The following is a 23,073-nucleotide window of genomic DNA, read 5'->3' on the forward strand; positions in this document are numbered from 1 at the left end:
TATCAGGGAAGAGCACATTCAGATAATCCTGCATGTTCAAAGTGGCTCCTGTAATACAGCCGCGCGTGTTGGACTGCCAATAAAGTGTGTTGCTTCCTATAAGTGCTGTGCGTGTGTATATATGTACTGTATGTACAGTATGTATATATATATATATTTCGTTGTACATCGGTGACATACAAAAAGTAGCAAAAATTGCTGATATACAATCACCCCCAAATGTCAAATGCCTTTAGAAAACGAATGGAAACACTTGAGCTTTTAAATTGACGATTTTCACTATTTTCCCAAATGTTTTTGAAAATAGAGAATAGTTTTTGAATATTTTTTTTTATGTTAGAAAAAAAAAAGCCCAAAATAGGGATGCCAGGTTGAAAGTGGTTAACCACTTTTAAACCCTATATACCTTGTTTGGGCAGAGTTCCCCAGGGCTCTATGCGAGTTCTGCTCCTTTTTTCCCTTCTGTACCATAACTCTTTGCCAGTAATACGATATACAAGCTCACAGCGTGTCGTCGGCGCGCCTTGTAGATCTGCTAGTTTCACCGAATGTTCACCCGTTTGTGAACCCCATGACGCTAGGGTTCAGCTGGTTAAACTGGCACAGTAATTTAAATTTTAAGTGTGTGTGTGTGTGTGTGTATATATGTATACTCACTCAAAAGTATATGCTAATTAGGTTTATTGGCAAAATTCACAAACTGTCAGCTGTTGCGTTAAACAAATCTCAAGACAACTAATATTACAAGTGGTTTATCCAAATTTTGGGTTTTGCAAGCGCCTTCTTCATATCCCACCTGAGATATTCTATGACTTCTATTATATAAATAAATATAAGTAAGTTAATTATCCTTTCCAACTGCCCTGTGCCCTCTGGCGGCCGTGACCTCCACTTTGAAAACCTGTGTCTTGAGTTGCCCACATTTCTCAATTGGTAGAGCACTTGGTGGTGTGTGTGTGAGTGAGCGCTCAAGCAGTTCCAAAGTGCTGTAGGCCTGAGTGTCAGCGGGTCTTATAGTTCAATTTCCAGATGGGGCTTCTTCTTCCTCCTACCTCGTCTCTCTTATTCTTCCTTTTTTCATTCCCTGCCAAAGGTTTGTTCCCTGTAGCAGCATCGTTCTCTTCATTAAATGATAGGCAGCTGCTATTACAGGCTGGTAACAACACCGGAGCAGACCAGAGCACACGCTCTCTCACTCTCTCGTGAGCTCAGTCTGTCTGTTTTTCTTCGGCCTCTGTGTCTATTTATCTTTGACCTTTTTTTTCTCTCCTTCTTTCCCTCACCTTTATTTTTCACGCTTTCTGTCAATCTCGATCCCAGAAGCCCAACCCTGAAGCTGCCAATTTTCGCTTGAGTTTTGGCCATTGTCGCTCATTTTTCTTTAATAACACGGGCTAGGAAGGTCGGACGGTGACAAACTGAGTAAAGTTCACTTACCGTTAGACCGCCAGGGGCAGTTGAAATTTCTTTTTAGGGGGTAATGGATATTTTTTTCCTTTTTTTTCCTTCACGGAACCTGAGGCTCGGCCCGGCTAATTAGCATAGCTTTTGGGCCCGGCCCGAAACGTCAGGCTCGGGTTCGGGCAGAATTGAACACAATACCTTGTTATCGCAATTCCCGTTTATCAGTAGGGGAAACGAAAAGGTTGGGTGCAGCGCAGGGTTAATAGTCACTGCTGAGAGACTAGGGCTGCATGAGTATGGCCAAAATGATTATCATGATTATTTTTGATCGATATTCTGATATTATTACTATTATTCATTGAGTTAAGTGACAAAACTATTTTTTTATTGCATGGTGGATGTTTATTGTCACAAACATCTCTACTTTCACATTCATGTTGTGCTACAGTAAGTGCTAATGTACCCAATTGTGAATACAAATATTATTGGTCCTGCTTATATTCACCTACTGCATTTTGGAATTAATACCAAAACTTGACACTAAATGAAATCACTTTAACATTGTGCTACATTTCTGCTAGTTAACACATCAAATCCCATTAATGATCATTTAACTGTGGGAAGTTGACGATTAATTGTCACTCAAATAATTGCGATTTTACGATTTCATTGTGTTTGAATCGTGATACCGATTCAAATGTGAATAATTTAATCGTGCAGCCCCTCTAGCTGAGACTCTAAATATCTATAAGCTCACAATGCATCACATTGCGGCGTGTTGTGTGCCGTTAGATCCATTAGCTGTGTCTGCATCACTGGTTTTGCTGTCCATTGTCCTCCCATTCTCTGACCTGATAAGGTCATGGGTCACTCTATTAGTACTCGGCAAATCAGATTACTTTTATTTGTGGAGCTTGAATGGGTGCTGTCAGTAATCCATAGTCTAGAACAGGGGCCTTCACCATATTTAAGGCCAAGGACCTCCTGGCTGAGAGAGAGGAGACCCTTGTTACTGAACAAACACTCCATGTTTACCATCATAAACTAGAACTTAAACTTTCTAAAAAAAAAATTGTTTTAAACAAGAATACCACTTGAAATGTATTTGTAGGCTTGTTCCAGTATGGAAGAGTTAGGCCAGATTCTAGACTCATTTGAGTTTGTTGCCATGTTTCGCCTACGGTTGTCACTGTGTTTTACATGCATCAGCGCTATATCCTTTTTTGTTTTTATGAATGCACAAATTAACCTCATAGTCCATCCCAATAACATTACATCATAGAAAAGCTGCCATCCACACAATGAGTGTTAATCCTTGACTTGCACAGAAAATAATGACATTTCACACAGCGGTATTTCATTTCATGTCAACCTTCATATAATTCTCGGAAGACAAACTGAGGGCTGACACCCTATTTTCCACTGGTGCCGAGATAACAAGTTGGAGTAAAACAAAAACAAGTTGGAGTAAAACAAACGAATAAAATAAATACAATATCGGTTTAAAAGGTTTATCTTTTTTTATTAATCACAGTACATCGTAATGCACGACTACTATTCAGGCAGGATTTGGGTCGGAACCGTTTGGACTAGTGCATACAGGAGGAGCGTGGCATCATACAATGGGAGGGTTCAGGATTCAAAACGTGGATCCCGAGACCCATATAAAATTGTTATATTTTATATCAATCCATGTACGTCACAAACACGGTTCCCTTGTCACAATTAAATCTCCCTGTGTTCCTCATCTCTGCTCGACAAAACCACCCCTACTCCCTTCTGCCATTCTCCCTCTTATCAGACCATCCCTCCCTCCCTCCCATCCATCTCTCTCTCTCTCTCTCTCTGGCCCCCTCTGGGGGTTCATATAGATGCCTCTCTGCCTTATCAGGAGATCAAGTTAGATGGCCCGTGGAGAATGGGCCTGGGTTCTGCTCTAATCTAGCATGGCTTTGTCAAAGCTTTTAATCTATCATCACTTTCTCTTAATGGATCCCCCCCCACTCCTGGAATCTGATGATCTACTTCCTGTTTCTGTCCCATTTAAAACAAAAATATTTGTTGATTTAGTTTTATTCTCCATTTTCTTGGTTCTTAACCACTTGAACCCTACACACTGTACGTTGTCGTACATCCATAGCGCCGCATGCTCACCTGTTTTTGCCAGATGTTCATCTATTGTCGCCAGATGTTTGTCCACGTTCGCCTATTGAGACATGCCCAAGAATAGGGATTCAAGTGTTCATTCAAGTTGTCAAAGCCCATATACTTAGATGACCGGAATCCCCCGTGCTCAAAAGGCCCCCTCCTTTTCCGTCTCTACACCAAACCTGTTAGCCGAAAATAGCCGATCTACAGGCTCACAATGTGGCGCATTGTGCGCTTGTAGAGTGACTATTATTGCTGACTTTTAGCCCCCCCAGAATAGGGATGCTCGGCAGTGTTGATTTCGTCGACGTAAACTATGAAGAAAAAAGTCAGTCGACAACCTTTTTTTAACTGACAAACTAAATAAAAATTAAGCCATGATGACTAAAACTAAGACTAAATATATTGACAAGTTTGTCAACAAATAAAAACTAGACTAAAATGTTGTGAGGGACTAGTGGAGAAGAGATCCAGTAGAAGTAGAACTAAAAGACAAGTTGTTTTATGCTTATTGCTCAGTGTTGCGCTCCGAAAATAGCAGATCTACAAGCTCGTGAGCATGTAGATCGGCTATTTAAGTGTAAAATCAGCCATTAGGACGCTATCAAGTCCCGCAAAAACACATTTTAGTCTACTAAATCAACTGTAGATTTAGTCGACTATAATCTTATGACAACTAAAACTAGACTTGACAGTAAAACATTTCAGGTGACTAAAATATGACTAAAACTAAATTGAATTTGAATCAAAAGGCATGACTAGAACTGAATCAAAATTTGCTGTCAAAATCAACACTAATGATGTTCTTGTGGTGTTTAACCAGTAGCCTCTTCTCCTTGGTCGTACTTGTTGTTGTTTATACGTCGCTATCTAATTTCCTCATGTCCTGCTTCGATCCCCGTTGTTCCTCCCCTTTTCAGAGCTGCAATTAGCCCGTTAGCCGCGTTCTGGCCTCGTGTGCTGCCATTACACCCATTCAGCGCTAATGGGAACGCTGCACACACAAAGGCCGCCGGAGGGCTTTTCCCCCCATCCGTCATGAATGAAACTTTGATTGGCTGATAAGGCTGCATGCGCGAATGTTGAGGAGCGAGGAGAAATCGAGAGGGGTTCAATGGGACGTGGCTGATGAATGGATTCCCATCACGGCAATCAGAGCGGCTTATTTGTGCGGATTCAGCCACAAAATGAATTAAATTGAGTATGTTTCGGGGTAGGTTCAGTAATGTGACTTTAGAGACCGTTTCAGCCCAATTCTGTGGTTGATAATACAATAGTTTAGTCAAGATTAGAGGTTTTATTTGTCACATGCGTACACAAGCATGAGCAGTGAAATGTTGGTGTGGCAGACACCACCAGACTGTGATAACAACATACAACATAGCTGCATATCAAACATTTAATCATGTGGATCTCGGGATCGTGGGGAATGGCTTGGCTCCGATATGGATCTTTGACATCAGATCTCCATCAATTCCAATATAAAATGTAAGTTAAGTATTTCAAAATACGTGTGACAGCAAACAAACCAAAACAACTTTTGTGTGCACAAGAAATGTGCCAGTGTTGTCCAGCCTTCGCCTCCAGAATAGAGGGTTCAAGTGGTTAAAAGTATACGAAACCACCGCCAAGTACAGTAAACGGGAACACAGTCATGTCTTAGAGAAACAAAACAATTCAACCCTATGGATCATTACCACGAGCTGCTTGTGTCCCTGGTCCCCGAGTCTCATATACTGACATCTATCCTGCATGGACAGACGTCCTTCTCCTAGTCAGTCCTGTCCTGTTGTCCTAGACCCGTCCCTGTTCCTCAACCCGTCCCTGTCCCTCAGATTAATGACAAGACAGTTGTCTGTTTTGTCCTGGGCCACCATAATAGCTTTGGCTCTTTCCTCATTCAGTATAAGCGACTGGAGATTGTGATTTATTTGACATACTTCAATGTGTGTGTGTGTGTGTGTGTGTGTATAGTGTCAGGCAGCAGCTTTATATATCCATATTGCACTTATTATATATATTTTTTTTAAACGAATGGCCTATTTTATATTTTGTGTAATGGTGTCGGCCAAAAGTAGTGAAAATAGCCAATGTCAATGCTCACAATGATTTGTGATTCATCAACTTGTGAGCTTACTCTAGATCAGCTATTTTAGATATTTCTGAAATATTTAGAAAACATAATTTTTTCACCTATAATGACATGGCCAAACCAGGTTGAAAGTCTGTGGGTTTTATAAATATTTAACCAATGAGAAATGTTAACGTGTGTGTATTTTGTGTCCGGCATGACTATAAATTATAAACTTTTATGCATTTGAAAAAAAAGCACACAAATAACAGTGTCCTGCTCACCGCTGTAGTTTGCAATCTTACAAAGTTAGATGCTGCAAAGTTTTGGTCGAAGACCTTCCATCCGGCATACATAATTAACTGTTGTTCTATGCCTGACGGGATAGTTGGACACATGTTGTCTTAAACTGCAGATGGCGTATATCCCCACTAGTGGTGCTGTCTGCCTCTCTGGCGTGCACGCACGTGTGTTCCTTGGCGGTCATCATCATCAGGCAGGTCTTCCCCCAGCTGCATGTGTGCACGTCTGTAGGCAAACGCAGTCAGACACACTTCGGCGTCTCCAGGGTTTTTAGACCATGAGTGTTATGAACACACAGTATGGGGGGTTGTACGAGTTCCATGCTGTTCCCCACTCTCTCTGTGGCTTGGTGTGTGTGTGTGTGTGTTCGTTCCAAACAGCTGCTCTGGGGAGATCTGTGCACCCTGATGTGATGCACACTGACTTGGGATGACCTTGGATACTAGGACACACACACACTCACACGCGCAATGCCAGCCAACTCAACGAAACCACTGAAATTTGAGCTCTTTTGTCCCTGTGTGTCACACCAGGTCAACGTGACGGTGGACTACATCAGAGCCGCCACCGGAGCAGGCGAGGGCATCCCCGCCTTCTCGGAACGCACCTGTGCCACGGTCACAATCGGCGGCATGTAAGTACTGACCCCAGGGTCCTGCTCCTGTATTGTAACCCGCTGCTTGGAGTCTTTCAAAGGCCTTGTATATATATCTGTGGATCCTATTTAGGCCAACAATCCACAAGGATCACCCCACCTACCGATTCAGTCATTTCTATAGTATGAAACACAAAAAAAACGTTATTATTTTAAAGCAGAATTTGTATACGTAGTTGCGTGCCAGTGGTGTGCAAACTATTCAATCGACCAGCTCAAAACGCGTCAAAGTGTGCGGCGCTGTGAGCATGTAGATATATCAAGCCTTTAAAAGTCTAAATGCTTCTTAAAGTTGCGCGTGAAATATTATTTAAGCATATTTATTTTGCAAAAGTACAATATTGTTTTTTTCCCCAATATTTATATTTTCCAATTCTGTTGAGAAACGGCACCCTAAACAATGCCAGTGATGTGAAATGCAGTATAGCACACACCCATTCTTGGATGTGTAATATCTCAGCAGGTTTATGAAAGGGTATTCATTCCACTAATCTATCTTATTGTTTAATTATTGTGAGCTCTCCCCAAAAAAAGCTGTTCAATTTATCAGCCTGCGTTCTTAAGAAACAACTTCAAGGATGACTAGCGGTAATCATTTGCAAATGCTTAGAACTTGTAATCTCATCATAAAAAGAAGTTAATAAAGGAGGGTTTCTTTTTATCTAAAAGCGGTGGGAATGATGGTTTGAGCAAAGTAATTCCCCTTTGTTTGAAGGAACAAAATTATCCACTTGAGGTGTAGTATTTGTTCAATATTAAAATGAGTGTTGAATTAAAGCGGCACTATGTAACTTTCCTCTTTTACCCCGGATTTAAACCTTGTTTCCTGCCTAAGTGCTGAACGTTTTACCTTTGAGCTAATAGAGCCGGCCTGCTTGCTCAGGGGATACATTGAATCTTGATCATCAGGTCAAAATTCAGATCCTGTGTCTAGGTGAGACACGACCATTGACACGATCGAAGTGTCACAATAGAAGAGGTGGGAGACAAAATACAACCACCCCAATTGTATAAATTATATTTTATCATATTCTACCATTACCATACAGATTGGACTAAATTACATTTTATTCATGAAACAAAGTTGCATAGTGAGGCTTTAAGCAAACCTTCACAGTCTGTTAGCTTCATCTGATGAGTGACGACAACACCTCACCTCTGCTACACAATAGGGGTGCAACAGTTAATTTAACTACAGTAATCAAATTAATTGATTATAGAAAATAATCAGTTTTAATCAAATAATTGCTTTTAACACATTGGCTGCCAAAGACGCTCTACAAGCTCACGTGTCACCATTTGACGTGTTGTGAGCTTGTAGATCGGCTATTTTTGTGATTTGGCACAACGCTGATGTGTGTCAAAGTGTAAAATAGGGCTTCAGTGATTGATCTTATTAATTGATTTTGTCAATTAAAAAAAAATCTATTTCGGTTCATTGAAAATGTAATCGATGGAATAATTGCTAAAATGATAATGGAATAGTTGCAGTCCTACAACAAAACAACTGGAGCAAACTGGTCCTTTCTTCCTCGGTCTCTCTGTCCGTCTCCCTCTCTCCTTGCCCGGCCGTTTCTGTCTGTATACGCATCGCCTCATTGGTCCCACTAGCGCCCGTAGCGGGTCGAGGCCTGCCCGCCGGACCAACCAATTACCATCCAGTGCCTATGTGCCACGCCAGCCAGTCGCTGGTCTCCTTGGGTAACAGTTGCCAGGGGCGACCCAGGGCAGTGGGGGTCAGAAGGGGCCAGGTTGACGGGGTGGGGGGAGGTCACCGCACCATGTTTCCCATGATTCCTCGCCTTTTGGCGAGAGTGACCTGGCGCTCGCTGGCGCGCAGCACGGGAGAAATGTGCCGTAGGAGAGCTTATCGGAGCGCATTCTAATAGGGTCATGTAACAGATTGGATAAAAGGCTTCTATGGAGGTGAGGAGGGGAGGTTGTTTGTAGCAGAGCAAGGAAGATGGAAACGGAGAACCCAAAGGTTGTGTCGGGCCGTGAAAAAAGTTTTGATTTGAGTTGCACGAACTGCAACGCCTAATTTGCTAAGAATCCAACAAAGTACAGATGGGTCTCACTGACATTTGGAGCAAAATACTTGTGAATTCTGTGATCATCAAAGATGTGTGAAAATAACCAGATGGCCATTAACATGTAACATTGTACAACTTTGTGACCCGACGAGACGAAGGTTATTAACTGGCCATTAACGTGTTTCACGTGTTTTTTTTTTTTCTTCTTTTTTTTTTAACCCAAGATATCATTATCTGAAGATTTGCAACTCCAGCCACTCCTTGTTTAACTTATAACTGAAAAAGGCTGTATCTCGCTTCCTAAGCACTTTTTTTTTTACTTTGAAAAAATATATATTTTTAAATCGTAATGGCCAGAAATAGATAATAATAATTTGGGCACTCAATGAGTTAAAGTGACCTGCTTTGTGTACTTGTGAAGTATTTTTTCCTCTTTCTATACAGTGTTAAATCACTGTTGTCTGTCTGTTTGTTCCTGCAGTAACATAGCAGAGGCTCTCGTCAGTAAAGGCTTGGCCACTTGCATCAGATACAGACAAGATGATGACCAGCGTTCCTCCCACTATGATGAACTCTTGGCTGCAGAAGCACGGTGAGACACACACACACACAGACACAGAGACACACACACACACACACACACACACACACACACACACACACACACACACACACACACACACACACACACACACACACACAGAACACAAACACGGTGTTTACATCCTACGAGCTGCACAGAACCATGTCAAATTGTGCTCTCAGGGAGAGAGGGGGAGAATTAAATATGTGGCTGAGTATTATTTTCATCCAAAGCCAAACAGTTTTATGGTGCTTTTTGTTGTTGTGTGAGGGGGAGGGGCTTGAAGAACTGCTAATGTTTAGCCTAAGGCCTCTGAATAGCCGATGAATAACATCCTTGTCGACATGTTGGTGTTCAGTGAATAGGGAGGGGACAAGACATGTAAACGCTGTTGACCTCGCGTCTAGCCCAGGTGAAGGTGCCCACTTTGCTATTCCCCCCCCCTGCCAATGCCAAGTTCAGGACATTCATGGGTTGTTTGCTCAAACATCCAGGAACAAACGGCTCATGCATATTTCAAATTACATTACAAACGTCCATGGACGATTGGTGCCTGCGAGTAACAAACTACAAGCATCCATGTTTGTAACGGTGCATGTGAGGGATGAACACAACTGGCACTGCAGCAGTGTGTATGTTAAATGTTAGCCTTTGTGTCTATATTTATTAAGACTGGCTACATCACCTCACTATAGTGTTTATAAACCAAAACATAACAATAGCATTTATAATCACACGTGACATTACGCTATGCTGGAAACATAAGCATGACTGATGAACTAGGCCCCATCTTGTTCATGTATTTATATAAGATGAACAGTACCCAGACTGCCTAGTGCAGAGCCCGTTGTTACTGTACCTAGTGCATTACCCGTTATCAGAGTACTTGATGATTATAACAGAGGGAGGGAGGGAGAGCCTATTTCACCCATGCAATCACCCGGCCAATGCTGGGTACCTGAACCTGAATATGCTGATTGCCAGGTTGAAAGGGTTAAGTGTGTCTGTGGGTTTTATAAATATTTAAACAATGAAAAGTATTATCAGGAGCTACATTGGATCTATTGAAACACAGATTCCTTTCTCCATTTCCTGAAAAGTAACGGTTTTGGGCACAAGTTTTCACGACGATACACTTTCTCACACAAAGCTGAATTGCAAAACCATGTTTGACTGCCCTCTCGTAGACCTGTATAGGGTCCTTCCAAGTGTGCATGCCTAGACAGACAGACAGACATGCAGGCAGCCCCTCAATGTGCCGGGCTCTAAATCAGAGCTTCTCTTTACGTGAACCCTATGAATAGAATTATAGGGAGAGGTGGGGTGCAGAGATTTAGTACAGGCTTTATTACTCTGCCAAAGATTAAGATCTGCTTGGCATAGCTAGAGTAGATGCCCCCCCTTTACTCTTCTCTATAGGGGCTACCGCTAGCCCCCTCCTCTCTTTTTCCTTCTCATTCGACTGTACCCTTCTCCTTTCTTATCCTCTGTCCTTGCTCCCCCTTGTCTCGTCTCGTCCTTGCCTTTGCTCATTTTGACCTCCTCACCCTCCCTTTTCTCAAGTCCATCTTTGGTTGCCTCCTGGGAGTTTCTTGGAGACCATTATCTCTCTCCCTCCCTCCCTCCCCTCCCTCCCCCTTACGCCTTCTCTATCTTTCTCTCCATCCCCTTTTCTCACTCAATCTGTCTCTTCATTTCTTTCTCTCTTTCTCCTTTCTTCTTTCTTTCTCTATCTCTGTTAAAGGGCCACCAGGAGGCCGATTTGTGCAAAACCCATTTACTCCTACAGATTTTTTCAAATCTGTACACAGTATCTCTATAGTCATGTGATCAACATATTTTCCATATTCCATCCTCATTGGCTAAGGTTGGCTTCCAAAGTTTGCAGCCTCAAATCATGAACACAGCTGATTTACGTGAAATTTCACACGCACATTCCCACTAGGCCGAGGAAGAAATGCCACCCTTGGCCAGTTATAGCGCCACCAGCAGGTCTAATTTAGCAAAACACATTTTTGGAACAAAATGCCACAAATCATGAATGCATGAGAAGAAATGGCACCCTTTTCACATATTTTCCTATTATAGTGCCACCAGGAGGCCACAATAACCTACCTGACCTGGCGGAGACCTGTGCTCCGAGGAGCACTTTTTCTATTTTTCTCTAATTCTCTCTCTCTCTCATTCACAAATTTTCTCTCATTCTCAGATTTTTCTCTCTCTCATTCTCTCATTTTCTCTCTCTCTCATTCTCTCATTTTCTCTCTCTCATTTTCTCTCTCTCTCTCATCTCCAAGGAGTCTGTCCAGCATGTTCCCTGAAACCTCTACAAGTGATCCACAATATCTTCAACCTCACTCACTCACTCACTCACTCACTCACTCACTCACTCACTCACTCTCTCTCCCATCTCGCTTTCTGTCTCTAGCTCTCTCCAGCTCTTTATCTCTCTTCCACCATCTCTTCTGCTCTCTTCTATTTCTGTCCATCTCTTTCTCTATCTCAGCTCTTTTGCTTTCCTTTCTCCGTATTCTCGTAACTTTCTGTCTTTGTCCACATTGCTCTCTCCACGTCCATCCCCCCCCCCCCACACACACACTCTCTCCTGGTTAGATGTCCCTGCTGGTCTCATAATAGAGATGATGAGAGATGTCAGTCTTATTTTTAGCTCCTGCTGCACCAGTCCTTTGGCCCTACAGCGTTCTAGGAACCCCCCATCCCTCCCAGGCTCTCTCTCTCTCTCTCTCGCTCGCGCGCTTTTACATGCACACACACGCTTGTACGTGTGCACTACACACAACCAACCATACACACGCACACACTCGAGAGGCGCATTGACGTGCACTATCTTAGAGACGGTGGCGTCCATGCCAGTGACCCTACGATGACACGAGCTTCTCTTCCTTTCACCTCCACGGCCATCGTCATCTCATCAAAGCCTTCAGGCGGTCGCACAGAAGCGGCGGTCGCCGTCGTATCCACTAACGCACACATCTCTCTAGCCTCCATTTGCTGGTCTCATCTCCAGCATATAGATTACCCACATCAACCAGTGCCTCCAGTTAGAGCCCTAATGGTATTTAAGGGAGGGGAAACTGGTATGGAAGCGTATATGGGTTCGGCGCGGAATGACTTGTTGTTCGTTATCTGTAGCCATTACTCAGAAGCCTTCTATTGGTTCAGGCCAGCGGCTTACCATCGCTGTCGGGTGGAAACCTTGTATATCCAAATCTGTGTCTGATATTGGATTTTTTGCCGCTATCCGATCTTCCAATATTGTCTGTACAATTATCTACCAATCACACATGCTATGCGAGTTAGCATACCCGTGTCTGTGCTGGTTTTATTACACAATACAAACACACACTAACACTTTTAGGCCAGGTTATAAACCTAAAAGGGGAAACACAAACCAACACGACGACACATTACTGACATGAAATACACACACACAACTATAAAACGTATCAGAAATATGTACATTTATCGTCGTGTAAACACGCTCTCATATCTCACCGTCGGTCTCTCGGAGCTCGCAATGGAAACTGACGAAGGCAGCAATAACACCCTGGTAACTAGTCACACTGATGCATGCGTCCTGTTATTGAACATTCTCTCTATATGGGTTTGGTCCAACTATGTGGGTTTAACCTTATATTGATTAATCATGTGACTTGGGTATTGTATTAAATGCGGAAACACAGGCTTTAGCGCTGTTCTAGAAAGCCACATATGCAGGTAACATGTCAATACGAACGCCACCGTTACATAATGGATGTTTCTACATAGGCAGGCATTTACCTCTTCATTTATAACTTCGGTTCATAAAGGCAATACACAAATACAAATAACAACAATACCTTTGTTACTGGAAAAGTTCTACACTGTCCAACTCTTAGTTAATTTCCGATATCAACCGATAACAATATACCAGGCTTTTTTCACCAAAAACTAATGTCAGGCAACGACATGACATGTCTCCTGTCGTGCAATCAAGACATTGTGCCTTATTTTATTGTGATGCATTCATAAATGCAACAAACCAAAGCCAACCAAAGTTGAACTAATAAATAATAACCGTTACAGATATTTTACGATATTACATTTTTATGTTAATATCGTCTGATAATAACGGTGGGACGATATTATCGGACATCGCTATCCAAAACCGTTACTTTTCAAGAAATGGGGGAAAAACATGTTTTCCAGTGGATCTAATGTAGTTATTATTCAGTCACAAGCTCTTGCTAATGCTTTTCATTGGTTAACCCATTAATGGGTTAAAGGTAATCTTGACCTCTTTCAACCTGGTGTATGTCATCATATTGTCAAAAGAAAATCTAAATCTTTCAAAAACCATGAAAATGGCAGATCAACAAGTTCAAAATGTTGAGCTTGTTGATCTCCTGTAGTGCCTTTTGCGCAACACTGCCATACGAAAGCATTAATAGGGCTTTAATTAAGTACCAAAAAAAAAAGGTGATACAAGGTTTCTGCCAGATAACGACGATATGGTCCGTCATTGTGTTGTGATGTGGCTATGACTGTATTGTTGACCTGTGTGTGTGTGTGTGTGTGTGTGTTGATTGATTGCAGGGCCATCAAGAATGGAAAAGGACTGCACAGCAAGAAGGAGGTCCCTATTCACAGAGTGGCTGATATCTCTGGGGTAAGTGTTAGTGTGTGTGTGTGTGTATTATTTGTTTATTTAGAGTGGATCCCCATTATCTGCTGCCTGAAAGGCAGCCAGTCTTCCTCGGGTCCAAGACGACAGAATACAGTAACGATTACATTTAAAAAAAAAAAATTTACATCCACCAATGTATTATACACAAAATCAAAAAAATATATCACAAGTAATTTCTCACATAAGAAATTTGATTTTAAAAGAAAACAAAAAACAAAGGGAATATAACCAATTCAAATGCAGTAGATTGTGAGTGTAGTGTGTGTGTGAGACATACTGTTTGTGTGTGTGTGTGTGTGTGTGTGTGTGTGTGTGTGGGCAGGAGTAGATTGTGAGTGTAGTGTGTTTGTGTGTGTGTGTGTGTGTGTGTGTGTGTGTGGGCAGGACATTCCACACTGAGGAATATATCCGAGCGTGTTTGACGGAGCGATGCGCGGTGGGATAAGCGCCTCCCTGTGAAACACTGACATATTTTAATCTTTTTAACTGTGAACTCATTTGCTCAAAGAACCCCGAGGTGCTCGTTCACACATGGCCACTAAACGCCTTCCCAGCCTCCGTTCACAACCCTCCCTCCCTCTCTCTCTCTCTCTCTCCCTCCCTCTCTCTCTCTCTCTCCCTCCCTCTCTCTCTCTCTCTCTCTCTCTCTGTCATATATTAAAGCAATGGAACATCTGCTAAAAATAATCGGTGCCATTAATAAAAGTGTCCTATCCTAACTTATTTACGAGGGCCCAGGGTGTTGATGGAGGCATCACTGGGCTAATGAAGCTTGATTAGGAGCGCTCACCAAATGAAAATTTGATTGAACTGCCGGCTCATAAAGTGTCTAAGTCAATAGAGTAATGGCTGATGGTACGCTCTCTCCTAGAGCACGTTTGACGGGGTGATGGATAAATACTGCTACCAATGAATCCTCCATCTCCTGTACTGTATGTGTCTGTGTGTATCCAGGTCTCTTCCTTTTTTACCTCAACACCAAGTTTCTTCACTGAAAATAGCCGATCTACAAGTGCACAACGCGTTGTGAGCTTGCTGATCAGCTGTATCCTCTGAAGGTTTGCCCCAGAATAGGGTCGCTAGGGATCGTGTGGTTAATTTGTAGCGGTGGAAAAAGTACAAAAATGTTTTACTTGAGTAAAAGTACCACAATCTAGAAATACTTAGTTACAAGTAAAAGTCCGGTATTCAAAATTTACTTGAGTAAAAGTACAAAAGTATTGGCATCAAAATGTACTGAAAGTACCAAAAGTACTCATTATGTACTCATTATGCAGAATGTCCCATTTCACAAGTTCAATATGTATACAGATCTTTTGAAAATAGCAGATCTACAAACTCGCAACGCGTTGTGAGCTTGTAGATCAGCTATTTTCAAATGGCTAAAGTATATGGCTAAAGTGGTTAATGCATGTTTTATAATAAAATCTAAATCTACAAAGTAACTAGTTACTAAACCTTTCAAATAATTGCAGGGGAGAACATTAGAAATACTCCAATAAAGTAAAAGTACCTCAAAATTGTACTTAAGTACAGTACTTGAGTAAATGTACTTTGTTACTTTACACCACTGCTAGGGATCATGTGGTTAAATTGCCCTCCCCCCAAAAAAATTATGTTATCAGCATCAGACCTTGTCAGGTGTTTATCCCAGAGTGGAACAAAATCCAGAGCAGTCTCAGAAAGTGCTGTGTCGGTGTAACAGCCTCAAGCTTGTTTTCCCTCTCCGACACAAGGTGCACTGATCTGTTTCAACTAGATGTTGACGAACCGCTCCTCCTTTCACTGCAGTTCGATCACGTTTAGATTACAGGGACATTAACGACATCCTCCGTATGGGTCTCACTCATGCACTCGGGTCGGTGCAAACCATCTGAGCATACAGCAACAGAGTGGAGCCCGACCGATGCCACATTTATTTTGGTCCGATCCAGATTTTGTATAACCCAAGCCCACCAATTACTGATGTTTTGACCGCTATTTTGTGATCATTTGAAGAAACTTTGATTAGATTAAAGTTTCTATTTGAGAACATTTACGTAGAATTCATATTAATTAACCACTTAAAGGAGTAGTTCACCCAAAGAATTACTTATTTTCTATCAATTGCATACCCCATGAAGGATGGATTTTTCTTTGTTTTTGTCGCATTCCTAAGCCAATAATTTGATTACCGTCTCCTACCGGCTAATGTATCCGGTAGGAGACACAAAGTAGACTCTTTGTGTCTCCTACCGGAAATGCACCCGGTCATCAAATGATTGGCTTAGGAATGCGACAAAAAACTAAAAACAAATCCATGAATTCAAGGCTTCATGGGTTGCGTAATTGATAGAAAATAAGTAATTTTTTGGGCAACTACTCCTTTAAGGTCTGTTCGATTTTAATTTTTTAAACAGACGATCTACAAGCTCACACACAACACTGCGACACACTTTGACTTTCAAATAATGGCCCATTTATCAGCCAGACTGATCGGTCTGGCTCTACAACGCAGAGAGGCATTTGGGGGAAAGTAAACCAGAGGCGCCTGCTGCCGTTTGGATGCGGTGTAGATCAGACTTCTTATTGGACGGCCATAAGGCTACGTTGTGGCCCTACGGGCTATCGTAGACTAGCTTCCACCATCATTTATGGGACACAGAGGTTAGCTGTTCATTTCCACATCATCGTCATTGCCACCTCCCAATGTCTTTATGTGCCAGCAGGAAGGATAAATGACCCTGTAAAATTAATTATAGCGAGGAATTGATGTGCTGACTGAGCAGGTCTATGAGAGGGGCTGCCGTGTTTGATAAACATAAAAAACGCCTGGTTTAACCCAGTAAATTGACTAACAACATATTGTAGAAGCAGCAACGACCTGGGTGAGTAGTTTCAGAGAGGGAAGGTCAGAGCCGGACTGCCGTACTTTGTTTGACAATGCAAAGATACACATACTGTATGCGAGGTGTTACTCCCCATCAGACGCCATGTCACACGCGTTATTCTTTTAAAAATGGTCAAGGGACAGTCGCTGTGACCATGTTTTCGGACCAATTGGGTGTGTATTCAGAGACACAATCTCCCATTAACCACTGGAACCTTAGCGACCCTATTCTGGGGTGAACATTCAGCGAAAATAGCAAATGTACATGTTGCGTTGTGAGCTTTTTACATTTGCTATTTTCGGCAAAGTGTGTGATATTAGTGTAGAGTGAAAACAGGAGGGGCCCTAGTATACAGCCATGGCGGACTCAAGTCAACTAAGTATAGGTTTTAACCCATTAAGACCTGGGACGCATCTGTGTCACTTTTTCATTTGAGCTAAAAAGCATTATTTTACACTTTGGCTATTCAAAAATAGCAGATATACAAGCTCATAGCGCGGCACAGAGTGCCGCGCTACGAGCTTGTAGATCTGCTATTTTTGAAAAATCGTGAAATTGTGTGCAAATCTTTGAATATATATTGTTTAAAGCGAAATGTTTTAACTCTGTACTTTGCTTCTGGGGGTCCCTGGAACAAAACATTTTGAGATGGGGTCGGCGGCCAAAAACATAAAACAATTTTGGGTCCTTGACATGAAAAAGTTTGAGAACCACTGATATAGAAACGTACGTTTTTTTCAGAAAACTGTTGGGATTTAGAAGACATTTTGTAGAATCGGTCTCAGGTCTTAATGGGTTAACCCATTTAGACCTTAGACCGATTCTAAAAAAAAACACAAATGTTGCTATGTAGCAACAGCGTATGTTACATAGGTATTCCTGGATTGAAAGGTATAACAACGACCTATAGGTGGTCCAGGGCTAAAGGGGAACTTGCTGCAGCGCTTGGCACAGTGACAAGTCGGCATTCCAACGCTGTACACAGGATTCCAGGACTACTACAGTAATGAACCCAACAGTGAACATACAGGACAATGTGCACTTTGGCACTATATTTGTGTGCCCTAGTATGTTGCACTATATATGAGTGCACGCCATATTGTTATGGTCTATAGATTAGATCCATAACTCTAGATTAAGGATACTAAGGGCTTATATCGCAGGTGAGTAGTATTAGATTCCTGTCCGGATGATTATTGGTGTTTTCACAATACAGATTGAGTGTCCAGTGATGTCAGCAAAGTGATTGTGCTGGGAACTGTTAAAAGGCCTGACCAATTTTCTGTTTGAAAATGTCAATACAGTTAGCACACTTACTGGTAAAGATATTTGAAGCAGACATTGGAATGCGCCACCATCTTTATACTTTACAATACAACGTGTATCTTCGGTAACCGAAACAGTATACTTTACAATATAGCGTGTATCTTCGGTAACCGAAAGGGTACACTTTACTTTTATTTATTTATTAATATATATTTTTTACATATATTAGATTTTATATCTACATTTATCCGTTCAGTCCGTTTGGGCCCATATATGAAGATCCCTGATGTCATTAGTATATGCCCATATATTGGTATGCCCATATATGGGCATATCGGTTGGATCTGTGGATCTGGACAACTGGATATCCATGCCTTTTTGGATTTTGTTATGTCTGAGTATAGTAACGTGGCCGTGGTCCCCTGCCTATATATGGGCATATCGGGTTTGTTTATGGTTATATCCGAGTCAGAGTGACGTGGATAGGACGAAGAGCCAAATACATACAATAATTTAAGGCGCAATATTTGTACAAATGCTACAAATTCATTGCATACAATATGAATGCTGCAAGTCAGGAACACACACACACACACACACACACACACACACACACACACACACACACACACACACACACACACACACACACACACACACACACACACACACACACAGACACACACAGAGAGAGAGTTTGTCTTGGCAGCAGACAATGGGAGTAGAATACTGTGTGTGTGTGGAGGCTCCAGTGGTTAGGCCAGGCTAATGTAATGAGCATTGTAATAAAAAGACAGAAATAGAAGCCCCCCCCCCCCCCTCCGTTAACTCTTTCCTTTCTTTAAAATCCTTTTCTCCCCCGCTGATACACGCCCACTCACAGCTGTACACGTCTCATACACACACACACACACACACACACACACACACACACACACACACACACACACACACACACACACACACACACACACACACACACACACACACACACACACACACACACACACACACACACACACACACACACACACACACAGCTACTTCACTGTGCGTCAGCCTGAACTGCAGCACCAGAGGTTGGCCCGGCAGGATTATGTGCAATGCGTGGGACACGGATCACAAATAGACTGAAGCTGTTTCTAAACGTATATAGTGTGGGAGATGAAGATGAGCAGAGAGGAGAGAGCTTGTATAGGTGCTACTTAGACCTGTGCTTATCTCTCAACCCTCTTTGGCTCTCCCTCTGCTCTCCTCCTTTTGGATTGGTTCTGCAGTGCAATAAAAAACATGATATATATTTTTTTGATTATCTAATATTTTCCATGCCGTTTTTAACCCATTAAGACCCAAAAAATCCTAACTACAGTAGCTATATCGCAGGTTCTCAAACTTTTTCCTGTCAAGGACCCCCAAATCATATGTATTTGGCCGCAGACCCCCATCTCAAAATATTTTGTTAGATTTTGAGTTAAAAAACATGTATATATATTCCAATATATGCACAAATATTCTAAATTTTTCCAAAAATAGATGCACAAGCTCATAGCGCGTCACTTTGTGAGCTTGTATATCTGCTATTTTTGAATAGCCAAAGTATAACATATGGTTAAAGTGGTTAAATTGATTGTGACACTATATTAGCTACTTTTGCTGGGACCCCCTGGTACCCTCTCTCTCTCTCTCTGACTCACCCCACTCTGCCAGAGGTTGTATAATCATTATTTGCTGTTCTCTGACGTCCTGCTTCCCTTTTTAACCACCTGAAAAGAACCCTAGTGTTCCTATTCTGAGGCAAACATTTGGCACAAAAAAAAAATCTACAAGCACACGTGCTACAGTATTTTCACTGAATGTTCGAGTAGCGACGTGTTGACGGGACGAGGGACGGGGGACCGGGGGGTTGCTGATGGGTGGTCAAGGGTCTACACAGCGTACTGACATGGGTCATGGGTTTGAATCCAGCTCGGGACATTTACATCCCTGTCCTTCACTCTTACTTACATCATCCTCATCTGCATTCTGTCCCACAAAGCAGAAATGTCTTCAGAAAATAAATACACTTTTTCATGTCGAGGGCTACCCAAAATTATATGTATTTGGCCGCGGACCCCCATCTCAAAATATGTTGTTCCAGGGACCCCCAGAAGTAAAGATTTAAGTTAAAAGTGTGTGTGTGTGTGTATATAGGACACTTTTGATAATTTCTCCTCCTGTTTATGAATCCTCAAATTGCCAGCCGCACTTGAGTAACCATCGATTTTTAGCTCTGCTTGTAAATTTGACCCCGGCCCCCACCATGCCATTAAGCCATGTCCTCACACAGGGACACAGCGGGCCGCAGGGCGACACAAGGGGAAGGAATTAGTTTTGATTGCACAGCGATTCCAGAAACGGCGCAGAGCAGTGCGGCTCGGACTTCATTAGCTCGGGCTGGAGATGATTTTGAGATGGCCGGGAACTGAATAGATTTCATGCCAATGAATCATAACTTGACATCGGGCAGCTTTACGACAGATGTCCATTCTTTCACTCGATGAGTTGTGGCAGTGACGTCGCTTTGGCACCCTGGTGGATTTGTGTAATTTTTTTTTGCAGCAGTAGTATGAAATGAACCTCATATGGCTGTTTAAGCCAAATCAAAATTGTGTCGAGTTATGGGGTATTTTTTTCTTTGTTAAAATGTTTTTTATTTTGGTTATCGTGTACACAGACAGTTTTGTCATCATAAAATACAGTGTATGTTACAACTATTCAACACATGGAATCATATAGACTCTTCACATATAAATACATACACACATATGTATATTTGCTCTCGTCCATGCATTCATTCATTTTACAATCCTATTTTTCAGTTCTCAGTGATGACCAACATTTTAGGAGTTTTTATGACAATCAAAAAACTAAATAAAAACCAACAGCAGGGAAGCTTTAAGAAAAAATAATTACACTCTCATTTTGAAAACAGTCAACAAGACATACAAAACAATACAACACTTTCACCTTGTTTTGGCATTCAACAGAAATTTGAGCGAATTGGTTTTACATGCTCATCTCCATCTAGTCCAATTCCAAAATATTTTTTCTTCCTGAGTTCTGAGAGAGAAATACAGCTTTTCCATTCTATTGTCATGAATTATTTCCATCCATTCCTCCACTGTGGGTGACTGTGGCTGTAACCATTTGAGTTATGGGGTATTATTATTATTATTATTATAGTCACACTTCAATGTGACAGTTTGGGTTGTCTGCCTGCTGACTTCTGGGAGACGGTTGTTCAACTTCACAAATGCGTGAACTCACCAAGATCACAAAGAATCAACATGTTGCAGAATGCCACAGAATGCCATTTGTCTTAATTTTCCCTTTTAGAATACCCGTAACACCTGACAGCTGACAAAGTGGTGTCTCATTCAATCCTATTCAGTTTGAACTTCCCTTCCTCTCTCGCTCTCCCTCTCTCTCTCTGTGGGCCTGTCCCTCCCCTAACTCATCATCTTCTCTCTCTGGGTCTGTCTGTCTGTCTGTCTGTGTCTACCTCTCTCTCTCTCTCACTCTCTGTTTACCTCTCTCCAGTGTTGGGAAAAGTACTCAAATGTTTTACTCAAGTAAAAGTGTCAATACTGCAAAGTAGGGGTACTCCGTTACAAGTAAAAGTCCGGAATTACAAATATACTTGATTAAAAGTACAAAAGTATTGGTATCAAAATATACTTAAAGTACCTATCATAAAACTACTAAAATGTTTGAAAATAGCAGATCTACAAGCTCACAACGCGTCGCGATGCGACGCATTGTGAGCTTGTAGATCGGCTATTTTCGAATAGCCTATGTATAAAATAGGGCTAAAGTGGTTAAGGTGTGTTTTATAATGTAATCATTTATATCTGCAAAGTAACTAGTAACTAAAGTATTCAAATAATTGTAGTGGAGTAACTGTACAATATTTCTCTCTGAGATGTAGTGGAGTAGAAGTAAAAGTACCTCAAAATTGTACTTAAGTACAGTACTTGATCAAATGTACTTAGTTACTTAACACCACTGCCTCTCTCACACGCTCTCTCTTTCTCTCCATCAGGACACACAGAAGGCCAAGCAGTTCCTGCCGTTCCTTCAGAGAGCCGGTCGTTCAGAAGCGGTGGTAGAATATGTGTTCAGCGGTTCCAGACTGAAGCTCTACATGCCCAAAGAGACCTGCCTTATCACCTTCCTCCTCGCCGGTGAGTCGCTCACCCCCTGGCTTTAAAAGCAAAAGGTCAAGGACGAGGTCACTTCCTTGGGTCGTACTCCACCCTGTTTATGTCTCCCCAGATTTGCCGTTTGTCTGTGCCAGCGTTGAACATCATCATCTGCATGCTTAGGAGTGATGTGCACAAAGAGAGACAGAATCTGTAAATGTGTTGCACACGTGTCACACAGTCTTTTGACTTAGGCCAAAGAAAATGGCCTAAGTCTGGAGTATAGGCCTTTGCAGACAGGGTGCGATTAGTCAATCAGTTTTTACCGCATGCGAAAAGACGCACGAATCGAACTGCGTTCGATTGAAAAAAAAAAAACGCATCGCCACAACCACACAAATAGAGAACCATGTGTTCATTTAAAAAATGATATTGTCCATTTTTTTCATGCGAAAAATCGCACCCTGTCTGCAAAGGCCTTAATTCACCTGCTCCAGAAATAATTTGTCAGGTTTGTCAGGTTTACAAGCCAAAACATAAATTGGCCGTAGTAATTTAATCCTCTTATGTTACATAACTGTTATTTGTATGTCAATAGTCATATGTTATAAACTTTTTGTGTGAAATGATCATATAGAAAGAAAGTATATGATATAAGAAATATCATATACTTTGTTTTGGTTAGGTTTTTTCAGTTTGCTGAAAAGCCTAATTGTTTTTACATTGGCCATTATTTTTGGCAAGGTGACGATGTCGGACAACGTTGCGGCTACCTCCAGTGCCGAGGTCATAAGTCGATAAGCCCCTGTATCCTAGCAGTCAGTCCGCCAGCATCGCGGGGGAAGCGGAGGGCAGATGGGGGTTGGTTGGTC

General features: G+C 41.9%; 1 protein-coding gene across 2 annotated transcripts in view; it reads left to right on the plus strand.

The window, feature by feature from the left end:
* snd1 (staphylococcal nuclease and tudor domain containing 1) overlaps nt 1–23,073 on the plus strand; it is a 352,436-nt gene that overhangs the window by 67,353 nt on the left and 262,010 nt on the right. For both annotated transcript variants that reach the window (XM_080420799.1, XM_080420800.1), the window contains exons 12-15: nt 6,460–6,560; nt 9,096–9,206; nt 13,794–13,866; nt 22,102–22,243. In XM_080420799.1, coding sequence (XP_080276925.1) covers nt 6,460–6,560; nt 9,096–9,206; nt 13,794–13,866; nt 22,102–22,243 — 427 coding nt within the window. The remainder of the gene's footprint in view (nt 1–6,459; nt 6,561–9,095; nt 9,207–13,793; nt 13,867–22,101; nt 22,244–23,073) is intronic.

This window comes from Gymnoscopelus braueri (assembly GCF_963280865.1).
Source record: "Gymnoscopelus braueri genome assembly, chromosome: 23".
NCBI lineage: Eukaryota > Metazoa > Chordata > Actinopteri > Myctophiformes > Myctophidae > Gymnoscopelus > Gymnoscopelus braueri.